This window comes from Carcharhinus amblyrhynchos, chromosome 7 (genome assembly GCF_965287045.1).
Source record: "Carcharhinus amblyrhynchos chromosome 7, sCarAmb.v2.hapA, whole genome shotgun sequence".
NCBI classification, from domain to species: domain Eukaryota; kingdom Metazoa; phylum Chordata; class Chondrichthyes; order Carcharhiniformes; family Carcharhinidae; genus Carcharhinus; species Carcharhinus amblyrhynchos.
The window spans coordinates 9,948,512-9,961,173 of record NC_137330.1 but is presented as its reverse complement, the minus strand read 5'-3'; the positions used below and the strand labels follow the sequence as shown (position 1 = coordinate 9,961,173).

The window sequence follows — 12,662 nt, the reverse complement described above, 5'->3', positions numbered from 1 at the left end:
TGGCATGAACTCCCTACTCCTGAGATGGTCCAGGTGCTTCCTGACAATTTTACCCCACATTCAGGCCTTATACACTACAGGTCCCTCTTTTTTAGTTATGATCTCGGGAACCTGACTGAGGCCATCCCCAAAGTTCTTCATATGACGAGGTCACCAGTTTAGAACATTCTTTCTGTCCTTGCAAAATCATAGTCCTTCTTCCGATCCTCTTGTTAGGACTTCACCCTCCCCATCAGGTTTGGAAACAGTAAGCTCAATCTTGTCCAAAGCCTCAGTTGCATTATTAATTCCACTGAGGTGAATCCTGTCATGAGGGGTAGTCCTTTAGTCAAACAAAAATCGTGCCATTTTGGTCTCTGTGGACACTTGTGGGTTTCTTCATCCTGCCAAACTTACATCGCCCATTCAGCCAGCCCATTTGATAATAGGTAATAGGGTACTGATGTGTTCGACTCCATTGGAAAGCATGGAGGTCTGAAACGCGGTGCTTATAAAGGCAGTACCATTGTCAGAGACAAGGACTTCAAGTATCCCATGCAAGCAGAAACTTTGTTGCAGTTTCTCAATGATAGCATGGGAAGTGGCAGAACCATGTGATGCACCTCCAACCATTTGAAGTATGCATCAACCATAATTAGAAACATAGAGCCCAAAAATCCATCATAACAGGGACCAAGAATAAATCCTTAGAGAATATCAAACAGATCAGGAAGAGAAGCCTTTCCAATTTAATTGAAATACAGATGGAAAATCCAAATTTATTCAAATTGGAGTAGGTGGTGTGGGAAAACAAGAGAGAAATCAGATTAAATAGATTTGGTACTAAAATAATTAGGTTATTTTCGGTGTTGCAATTAACAAAGGAACTGTTTCATGTTTTTATATTGTAATTGACCTGGAGATGGGAATAATGATTTAAAATGATCATTATTATGTCTTCTGGATCCAATTTGATAGGAATTCAATCAGACTAACAAATCAAAACATTAATTAATGTTTTAATTAAAAAGCATAATAATTATGTGCCAACATAAAATCAATTAAGTGCTTTAAGAATCAGGTGATATTTATGGAAATATTGTACTAAAATTATATTGTCGTTCATGATGCAATATTGTTACAATCAGGTGAGGAGGAGTGAATTGGCTCTCCTCTATTAAGTGTCCTAGATTGCTCACAACAAATGGTTTTAAATTTGTTTTCCTCATGGCTTCCTTTTCCAAGTCCAAAGCCAGTATTCTCCGATGATGCCTGCGGTTGGGATTCTCCAGTCCAGCTGCAGGGAATGGCAATTTGGCTGAGCACCAAATTCTTCATTCCTGCTTGATGCAAGGGAATTCTCAGGTGTATTGAGTGAAATCAATCATGGTTGACAAAATGATGAGGAGCCAACAAAAAATTAGTGCTATCGTAAATCAAACTACAAGCAATGGTGTGTTTTATGGTGAACTTATAGCGAAAATAATGCTTTCCAAGTATATTATCAATGCTATTTTGCTGTGTTCAGAGCTGAGAAAAGCTATCGATAGATTGAGACAATAATAAGTAGCTAACGGGGTTGAAGTTATAGCTATTAAGACTGCACATCTCAGTTATCTTGCCATAAAGCACTTGCAAGTTAGATTGACAATATTAATCCTGAATCCTAAGTTAATTATTTTGGAATATACTGGCAATTCAAATTGCATTTGTTGTGGGAAGTTCACCACTTTGGAGTCAGACTTGGAGGTTCAACAAAACAGTTTTATTCAGACAAAGCTTTGGAAGAAGCGTTGGCACTCCGCAGTACTGGCAGCCACCTTCTCAACTACACAATGGCAGTTGAGCATCTTTTATACTTTTTAGATAACAGACAATATGGACATTAGCCATTAGCAAATTTTTATAAGTTAAGTAGACAGAGACGGACATCGACAGTTAACACATCATTATAAGCAGACAGGTACGGACATTGATAGTTAACACATCATTGTACAGAGAGTAGATACGTTGATGTAGTCATGCCCTCATCAGTGTCTGATCTCATTATCAAACTCATTGTTCTGGGTCTGCTCTTATCTCAAGTTTTAAGGTACCTCAAGGTCTGACCAGTTTCCTGCAGCGATTTTAAACACTACAGGTTTTAACTCTGCGTAAATGTCTGTGCTCAAAGTTAGTGCCGCTTCATGTCCCTTCCCAGAGTCCATTTTGTGTCCAGCACTTCGATTTGACCCTAATAGCTCCGTCTTTTGGTCAGGATTATTATTTAATAATCCACAGACCAACAACAGCAGCATCTTCACAGGTAGATGTTCATCTTCTCCTTTCCTTCCTCATAGCTCTTGATATCTTCAGGGGTTCCCATTATGTATTCTTCCTCGATGGTTACACTGGCTCCTGGCACAATTCATGTCAACACCAGGTTTTAGTCCAACCTATTTATTTGATAATATTCTCACAAGCTTTCGAGGGGACAGCCTCTTCGTCAGGTGAATAGAGAGTTCTGGCCTCAGACAGAGCATATAAAGCACAGACAGTTTAGAGATTACTGATTAAAATGCGAATCCTTACACCTAACCTGCTGTTCAAGACCTGAAGTGGCTGACAATGTGAGTGGTAGGAGCACTGATCACAGTTTAAAGAGATGTGTATTGTCTCCAGACAGTACAGTAAGTGAGGTTTTGCAAACCCAGGCAAGTCACGGGGGTTACAGATAGTGCGACATGAACCCAAGATCCCTGTTGAGACCGTCCTCATGTGTGCGGAACTTGGCTATCAGTCTCTGCTCAGCGACTCTGCGCTGTCGTGTGTTGTGCAACACACGACAGCGCAGAGTCGCTGAGCAGAGACTGATAGCCAAGTTCCGCACACATGAGGACGGTCTCAACAGGGATCTTGGGTTCATGTCGCACTATCTGTAACCCCCGTGACTTGCCTGGGTTTGCAAAACCTCACTTACTGTACTGTCTGGAGACAATACACATCTCTTTAAACTGTGATCAGTGCTCCTACCACTCACATTGTCAGCCACTTCAGGTCTTGAACAGCAGGTTAGGTGTAAGGATTCGCATTTTAATCAGTAATCTCTAAACTGTCTGTGCTTTATATGCTCTGTCTGAGGCCAGAACTCTCCATTCACCTGACGAAGAGGCTGTCCCCTCGAAAGCTTGTGAGTCTATTATCAAATAAATCGGTTGGACTAAAACCTGGTGTTGTCAGACTTTTTACTGTGTTTATGCCAGTCCAACGCCGGCATACCCACATCATGACAATTCATGTCACCATTACTTTGCAACAGACATTAAATATCCAACAATTAGGCAACAGACAATTACTATTGCAATGAGAAATGCAGGTGCAGCAGGTGGTCAGGAAGGCGAATGGGATGCTGGCCTTCATAGCGAGGGGGATTGAATATAAAAGTAGGGAGGTCTTGCTGCAGCTGTATAGGGCATTGGTGAGGCCGCAGCTGGAGTACTGTGTGCAGTTTTGGGCGCCGCACCTGCGCAAGGATATTTTGGCCTTGGAGGGAGTGCAGAGGAGGTTTACTAGGCTGATACCGGAGTTGAGGGGGTTGAGCTATGAGGAGAGGCTGAATAAACTAGGCTTGTACTCGTTAGAGTTTAGAAGAATGAGGGGAGATCTCATTGAGACGTATAAGATGATGAATGGGATGGATAGGATAGAGGTGGAAAGACTCTTCCCGCTCAAAAAAGACAGTAGGACTAGGGGGCACAGCCTCAAGATAAAGGGGGGGCGGTTCAGAACGGAGTTGAGGAGGAACTTCTTCACTCAAAGGGTGGTGAATCTCTGGAATTCTCTGCCCGTTGAAGTGGTGGAGGCTGCCTCGCTAAATATTTTTAAGAAGCGGGTTGATGGGTTTTTGATAAGAGAGGGGATTAAGGGTTATGGGGAGAGGGCGGGAAAGTGGAACTGAGCCACGACAGATCAGCCATGATCTTATTGAATGGCGGGGCAGGCTCGAAGGGCCAGATGGCCTACTCCTGCTCCTATTTCTTATTTCTTATGAGAATGATCAGTCCATGCATTAAATAGGATCCCCAGGATCCCCCCACTAGCCATTCCAGCCAGCTACTCCCTTTCTTGGGTCCTTGTCTGAAGTTATCAAACTGTTCTGTTATGTTGTTAATGACTTGGGTGATGTTATAGGATTCGTCTGTGATATGTGTTATACGTTTGTCTCCTATGATTGTAATACTCCCCCCTGTTGGGCTAATTGGTAGTCTACTGCATATCAGTCCTGCTGTGTATATAATCTCAATTGAGCCATTTCTTGGTTGACAGCCTCCAGTGCTTTTGATGTACTGTTTCCCAGGACTATAAGTCCACAGAAAATATTGTTCCTATTTTTTGCACTAATTACTCCTGCTGCTCCTCCCGCCTCCCCCACTCCACCCCCACCCCCTACCCCGGGTTACTATATTTCTCCAGATATGCCCCTTCTGAGGGCATGGAACAGTGAGTGGTCTATTGTTCCTACTGCAAAAGGGAGAGTTGGTTTTGCTGTCAGTTAGGTGCCGTTGAAGAAGAATATAATCCCTTCTTAGCCCAGTAGCATTTCCTGTCCTGATCACTGGTTTGTGTAAACTGCCAATTGCTCGGTTTACTTGACTCCCCGTTTAATTCCACCACCTGGTAAGTATCAAATGGTTATGTCCATTCGGCTGAGCTGACATGAGTCCCATTACAGTGTCCACAAATGAGCTGCCTCCTCGCGGTTACATTCAGGCATTTCTGTTCATCACAGGCGCAAGTAAACTGACCCCTATTTACCCGACAGTGCTGACGGACACACTGAATCTGTACGCAGGAGCCATTCTTGGGGACCAAGGCATTTACACAAGCCTATCCCTGCCCCAAAAACCAAAGCAGTTAGCTTGCATTATCCGAGCATGCTCTTTCTCCCACCCCTTGGAGCCCCCTGCACACAACATCTGTGGGATTTACAAGTTCTACACATCTTTCCTGTATATCCCTTTTATATTTGCCAATTTGTCCCTTACAACTTGTGTCTGAGGTATCTACTTTATTTAAGTCATGGGAGGTTCACCCAGGGGTGGCCATAAATAGGGCTTGTACAGATTGGGCTAATGGGTAATATACAGTTCGATTCCTGTGTAAATGTTTATGAGCCTTGTAGAATAGGTTATCCTCTAGCCCAGTCAAGTTTACAGTCGCGACAACACAAAATAATAGTTTCATATGCAATCTTATACATATCCGCAACAAGCAAGTATCAATCTTATTACTTTAAGTTATACAATTTTCCAAAAGTTACATTGTCAACCAGAACGCATCAGTTACTCTTGCTTGCAGTCATCACCTGTTTTGGGGAAAGCACTCTGGTCACTTCAAGTCATCCATTCATTTCTTTGTGTAATTTCAGCTGGGTCCAATGTTTCCATACACCTTTCCCTCTTATGTCTAGATAGGCACAGGTGTCTCCACTAATTATAACTTCATTGGCCCATTCCATTTTGGTGCAAACCCTGGATTTTCAGGTAATGTTTTTACTAGGACGCGACTTCCCGCCGTTGGGACGTCAGGCAGCATTTCAAGCTCTCTCTCTCTGTCTCTTTCTTCCTGATTATCTTTTACTAACTTACACATTCCTTTTAGTTGGGTGCTTAGTTCCAAAACATATCTTTTGATTTTGTCTTTTGATGGACCTACATCAGTCCCACCTGTTATGATGTTTTCTGGTAATTGCATCACCCTTCCCGTCATCACTTCATAACGGCTTAATCCGGTTGTCCGGTTTGTGGTAGCTCTTAACCTCATTAATATAGTGGGAAATACTTCTGTCCACATTTTTCCTGACTTTATGGCTTTAGCCAAAGCATTCTTAAGTGTTCTGTTCATACTTTCCACCTTCCAGAATTTTTTGGGTGGTAAGGGATGTGGAATTTTTGTTTTATCCCCATTAGCTGGCATACTGTTTTTACCACCTTTCTGGTGAAGTCCATCCCTTGATCCGAATCGATTTGTAGGGTACTCCCCATCTAGGGATTACCTCCTCTGCCAGTATTTAGTCACTGTGGTAGCAGTACAATTTTCAGTAGGGAAAGGTTCTACCCGTCTGGTGAACTGGTTTATAATAACCGGACAATAGGTTTTGCCATGGGATTGTGGTAGTGGCCCTGTGAAATCCATTTGCCCTTTGGTCGGGGCTGGTGTTCCATCTTAATTTTTATGGGTTGTGTTGCGCGCATGTCACGCACTGGTGACAGTGTCGGGCTACGACTCTTCCCATTCCTTTCCACCACCATTCCTTTCCTATACTAGTTGCCATGGCCTCTCTTCCCGCATGTGAGAGTCCGTGGTGTAGTTCCAAGAGGGTGTTTCGTATGCACTCCGGTGCCACTACTTTATCATTTCATCTTGAAACGTTATAAGTCCTTTTGCTTGCTCCCTGTGCTTCCCACTTCCCCTTTTCCTCTTTTGAGATATCCTCATGTAACTCCTGAATATCTATTTCGTCTCCTGTCTGTCCTGTTGCTGCTATTGGCAGCTCGCCAACTCCCTCTTGCTCTAAGGTTAATTGCGTTGCTCTATCTGCAGCTTCGTTCCCTTTGAAATTTGACCAGTCCAGGTTATCACTTCCTGGTTCTTTCTGGTGTGCTTTAATTTTTATTACTGAGGCTTCTAGGGGTTTCTCACTAGCTTTTAGCAATGCCTCGATTCTTTGTTGGTGTTTAATAGCGTTCCTCCCATGGTTACAAACCCCCCTCTCTCCCATGCTGTCATATAGTCATGTATTAGCCCGAATGCGTACCTACTGCCTGTATATATACTTACCGTCTTGCCTTCAGATAATTCTAGAAACTTTGTGAGTGCCACTAGTTCTGCCACTTGCACGGATAGATCTCCATCAATTCTTTCTGACCTTACTGTTTCTAATTTGTCATTTACTATTGCCCACCCCATCCAGGGTGATCCTTCTGCATATTTTGCATGAGCCATCTACAAAAGGGTCTCCTCAGCTGTTGTTCAAGGTACATCCTTTATCCTACCTTCTTCCACGTCCATATCTATATCCCCACAATTGTGTAGCTCTCCTGTGTCTAAAATTCCTTCTGCTGGGTTATCTCCTGTGTCCCTTATTATTATAACTGATTTGCTTGGAGGTAGGAGGTCAGCTTCCCATTTAACCCTTCCCATATTTGAGACGGACCTTAGCTTTCCCATGTTCAGCATTTCCACCAAGGTGCGTTTAGTGTGGAAGATTATATTCCCTGTCATTATTATTGGCTCACTTAGTTAAGCCAGTATCTAATTGTGTTTTAGCCCATACTACGGGGACAGAGGCACAGATTAGCTCCAAACCCTCCTGTCTCTAATTCCCAATCTCTGGTGGTGGTTGTGGCCACCTTAATAGTTTCGAGGTGACTTGTGAGTTTCCCTATTCTAGCTTTCCGACTGTCCTGTCTTGGCCAGATTAATTCTCCCCTTCCACAGTCTATCAAAATCTCATATTCTTTCATTAAGTCATTTCCCATTATTGTACCATCGTTATTTTAACACACATAGAACTTATTCATATATACTAATCATTTATTTCTATTAACGTGGTCTCGCTCAGGTAGGCGGGTGTTTTGTTCCCTCCTGTTCCTGTTAGGTAAATCATCCTACTTGTAGTGGATAAGGGTAGGTCAGTGACAGATATGGGTGCTCCTGTGTCCACCAGCATCTCACATTGCCTGCCCACTACTAGTACAGATACATAAATCCTTCCCTCCTTCTTACCCTTGTGAATGGGGGGCTGCAGTCCGTCAATCTTGCTGATCTCGGAGGTTCCTTGGTTCCTCCAATTCTGCTTTGGTCATGGATCGGGTCAGGGGTCTCCCATGTTTGTCCCAACACACTGCTTCTGTGTGTCCATTTTTATTATAGTGATTATAATGTTTCCCACTGCTTCTGAACTTGTTTCCTTTCCTTGGGGCCCTGCAATCCCTCGCAAAGTGCTCTTGTCAGCCACAATTGTGACAAGTCAATTTGGACTTAATCCCGTTAGCATTACTGTAAGCGGCTACTCTTTCTTGCCTTACTCTTGTCTGGGATTTCTCCTCTCCGCCTCCCAGTAAGCCATTAGTCCATTCCACTAGTTCATCATAATCCTGGGACATAATCACTCCCATTTTTAGAATGGTTTGGTGAGCACTAGGCCATCCTTGAAAGCCTGGATGAACGTTCGATCCCCACGGCCTGGGTTCCCTTCCCCTGAGCATTCCTGGTATACTTGGGACAACTGTTGCCCGTATTCAGAACCCCTTCCCCCTTTAGCTGCTTGGTTGATGTAATTCTGCTCCAGTTAGTAGGAGCATTTCCTAAAATTCTCTGGACTTCTGACTTAAACTGGGTGAAGAGTACTTGTTGGGCATCTATTTCTGCTGTTAGGGCCACTACATGTGTCCAACGTCCCCCACTATAATCTTGTGCTGTCGGAGTGGCATGTCCGCGTGCTACCTGCCTCCACTTATCCGCTGGACAGGCTGCCCTGACCAGTTGATGTATGTCTCTCAGGTGTAGTTGGTGTCCTACCCAAACTGTATCTAATTCTTCCCAGAATTTAGCGTTTGTGCTTCTAGGTTGTAGTTTACCCAGAGAAGCCATTATCTGCTGTCTTTCGCCTGGGGTGAATGGTTTAAAATTTGCTTTTGGCTGCACATCTGTTCCCCCTCGGGTTACCGGCGCTAAGTTGTGTTCTCGTGCTTCCCATTCTGCTGGAGGGATGGTTGGTCCCTGACGTGTGGACTCATAAGGGAATAGAGGAACAGTTTCCCCTCCCCGTTGATTCTCCTCTAACACTTCGTTTCATTTCTCCTGTCCCCTTACTCTGGATTCTAACTCTCTAATCTTCTCTTTATCTTCGCTTCACTTTTTGGTATAAGCAACTACTTGTTCAATTTGTCCCACTAATTGATGTACCAATAATACCCCTGCCTTCTTTGTCTTGTCTTTCTTTTCCCCATCTATGCAGTTTCTCTGCTGTTCTGAGGTCTGAGAAGCATCCCAGCCATTCCTTTGCATCCGCTTTATTAACGCTCGTCTGTCTGTCATGTACATTTCAATAAGAGATCCTCCTTTATCTGCCATCTTGCAGACTTCACTACCCCCGGTCACTATTGCCTCCTTGGCGATGTGTTTTATGCACCATACGGTCATGATTACTTCCTAGCAATGTGTTTTCCTACTGTTTCAGGGTTTCTATTTATACTCACGACCACTATTACCGCCTCGGCAACGTGTTTCTTCACCACAGTCCAGCTCTCGGTCAGAGTTGATCTCCTTTTCCACATCGCTTTACAACATTGACAGTCCAATACCCAACTATACAAACTTCCATGCAAACAGGTGGCAAACGCTGCATTTGTTCGCCACTATAGAGTTTGATGTTAACTGACCTTTGCCGCTTGTGCTTCACGATCATAAGTACCCTTGGTACCTCTACGTCCACTTCAGGGTCCTGACCTTCACATGGGGGATTTCCCCTCTTAACAACCGGTCTAAGGCTGTGCGTTTGAGACAGGCATTTCCTTGTCCTCTGGTCGGTCAGCGCAGTAACAGTCAATCAATACTTATCACTATACCATCAACAATGAGTACTTATCTCGAGAATACCCCTTAACTTTACCCCTTTTAAACTGTATTGTTGACCCCATCTGATTCCCACAGATTCAATGATATCTACCCTGGTTTGCCAATTATGGTTAATCGATCGAACTTACCACCAGTAGTGAGATCCTGTCCGACTACACCAATTTGTTGTGGGAAATTTACCACTTCGGAGTCAGACTTGGAGGTTCAACAAAACAGTTTTATTCAGACAAAGCTTTGGGAGAAGCGCTGACGCTCCACAGTACTGGCAGCCACCTTCTCAACTACACAATGGCAGTTGAGCATCTTTTATACTTTTTAGATAATAGACAGTATGGACATTAGCCATTGGCACATTGTTACAAGTTGAGTAGACAGATACAGACATCGACAGTAATCACATCATTATAAGCAGACAGGTACAGACATTGATAGTTAACGCATCATTGTACATAGAGTAGATACATTTATGCAGTTATGTTCTCATCGGCGTCTGATCTCGTTATCAAACTCATTGTTCTCGGTCTGCTCTTATCTCAAGATTTAAGGTGCCTCAAGGTCTGACCAGTTTCCTGCAGCAATTTAAACAGTACAGGTTTTAACTCTGTGTAAATGTCTGTGCCTAAAGTCAGTGCCTCTTAATGTCCCTTCTCAGAGTCCATTTTGTGTGCCTGGTAACCATTTTGGATCCATCACTTTGATTTCACCTTAACACGTTGACACAGTACATTTAATGATATTGCAGTATCTTACCTTGAGCATTTCACAAATAATGGGTGAGATTCCATGATCTCCCCTCAGTGATTTTCTTGGGGGCGGGAGAGGGGGCACTGTTCACTGGTGGTGGGATCCTCTGGCCTGCCACTGTCAATGGGAATTCCCATTGAAGTCACCCTAAGCCACTGGGAAATCTGGGGCAGGGATGCACCACCGGCAGGACCAGAGAATCCACCAGTGTGAACGGCCAGAGAAGTCTGGTCATTCAGACAGATTTTACTTATCTTTTGCCTGGTGTATTGTTCAAATTAAGTACGTTGATCGTTTAATTATTTTCTACAGGGGACCAAAGGCTCAGAAGGATCAAAAGGAGAGGTAGGCCAACCAAAAAAAGGCTAGCAAATGAATTGTTCACATTAAGATTAAGTGTTATAAAATCACAAAGCTATCACTGTTATTCAGAGTCTTTTTCTTCTAGCCAGGTGAGCCAGGAGCATTAGGCATTGCAGGCATTAGTGGTCAAAAGGGAGAACCTGGCTTACCTGGTAGAACTGGTCTTCCAGGGCCTAAAGGAAACAACGGATTTTCAGGAGCACCAGGACCTCCGGGACCTCCAGGACCAGAAGGAACTTCTGTAGGTGTACATGTAAATATATTTTGATACAACTTCTTGTTTTGTGTGCTTCTGCTTATTTCTAATGCCAAACTGTTTTAATAGGGAAGAACCATTTCAGATGAATACATCCGACAGGTTTGCATGGATGTGCTAAGAAGTAAGTATGGAGCATTAATCCAGCTTTAAAATCAACTGAAATTAGTTAAAATAATCACTGCAAAGAAATGTTTATCCTAAAGCTACTTGTATTGAGAGAGAACTCAGTATAGAATTTTCTGTTGAAGCATATAAGGAGAAGTAAATAGACAGGGATGAAGGATTCCACTTATGTGGAGACACTATGGCTGGAATTCTCCAACCTCACTCATGGCTGGGATTCTCTGGTCCCACTACTGTAAAGGGAGTTTTAGCTGAGTGCCAAATTCACTGTTCTCGCTGGCAACGGTGGCAGGGCAAACAACATCAGAGAATTCCAGTCTATAAATTCAAATTGCTCTCTTTAGGTGAAGGGATGATTTAATAGAAGTGTCCCAAATTATGCGGGTGGGTCACTAACCAGAAGATGTAGATTGAAGGTAATTGACAAAAGAATCAGAGAGGAGATAAGATTTGTTTTATGCATTGAACTATGATCTGAAATTAAGTGCCTAAAAGGGTGGTGAAAACACACTCAATATTGACTTTCAGAAGAGAATTGGATCAATACTTGAAATAGACATTTTGTATTTTGATTTGATTTATTTATTGTCACATGTATTATGCACAGTGAAAAGCATTATTTCTTGTACCATTATCTTCGCTAGTTGGCCACCAGTGGAAGATGGGATCTCATGAATACATGCAAATTGACTCCAGTTTGTTTCAATTAGAATGCTGATGTCAAAAATCACAATAATTACAATCAGCACCCTAGCTGCCAGTAAAATCGAGTGGCATTGGTTTCCCAGGGCTGCTACAGTAGTATTTTTCGGGTATTTACCAATCATCAGCTGGTAATTCAATTATTGCAGCACTATCATTTGTGCTTTATAAATGGCCATGAGAGTCTGCAGGTTCTTTGACACACTGTTTTGCATGACTTACTTCTGTAAGTTGTATTGTCTTGTCACAAGAGCTTTATTGCTCGGCTTGGTTGGAGAAGAGAACTATTTGAAGAGGGGGAGGAGCAGTACTGGCAGCCAATATCAGGAAGCCTATAAAAAAAACTCGTCTATAGTTTTAAATCTTTTTTCATTTCTTATCTCTGCCCATAAAGTCTCCGTGCCAATTTGCTTCTAATTACATCCTTTCTTGTCATTGATATGATGTATTCTTTATCCACTAAGGCTATTCCCATACCATTTCCCCTACCTTTTCTCATTTCATTCATGGAATATGAGCATTGCTGGCGAGGCCAGCATTTCTTGTCCATCCCTAATTGCCTTTGAGAAGCAGGGTAGCGCAGGGGAGTGGGGATCATTGTGTTAAGGAAATTCCAGGGGCAGAATTTTACACTCCTGCCAACATGGTTTAGACATGAGGGGGAGCATAAAATTAAATGGATGGGATTTCCCTTGGGAACCCTCCCACCCAAATCCAGGTGCAATTTCTTAGGCAGCAGGAACACCATCCATTCGTCAATTAAGACCCTTATGTAGCCACTTAATTCACACTGGACTCTGTTTCAACCACTTATAAGCAAACAACAAATTACGAATAGTTAACTTGTTTTGCTGTTCATTGAGGGATGAAT

The 12,662-nt window shown here is 43.0% G+C and overlaps 1 protein-coding gene across 1 annotated transcript in view; it reads left to right on the top strand.

Annotated features, from left to right (window-relative positions):
* LOC145345346 (uncharacterized) overlaps window positions 1-12,662 on the top strand; it is a 197,781-nt gene that overhangs the window by 168,099 nt on the left and 17,020 nt on the right. Inside the window, exons 23-25 of the mRNA XM_080193161.1 lie at window positions 10,657-10,689; window positions 10,793-10,948; window positions 11,033-11,087. Of these exons, the coding sequence (XP_080049287.1) occupies window positions 10,657-10,689; window positions 10,793-10,948; window positions 11,033-11,087 (244 nt within the window). The remainder of the gene's footprint in view (window positions 1-10,656; window positions 10,690-10,792; window positions 10,949-11,032; window positions 11,088-12,662) is intronic.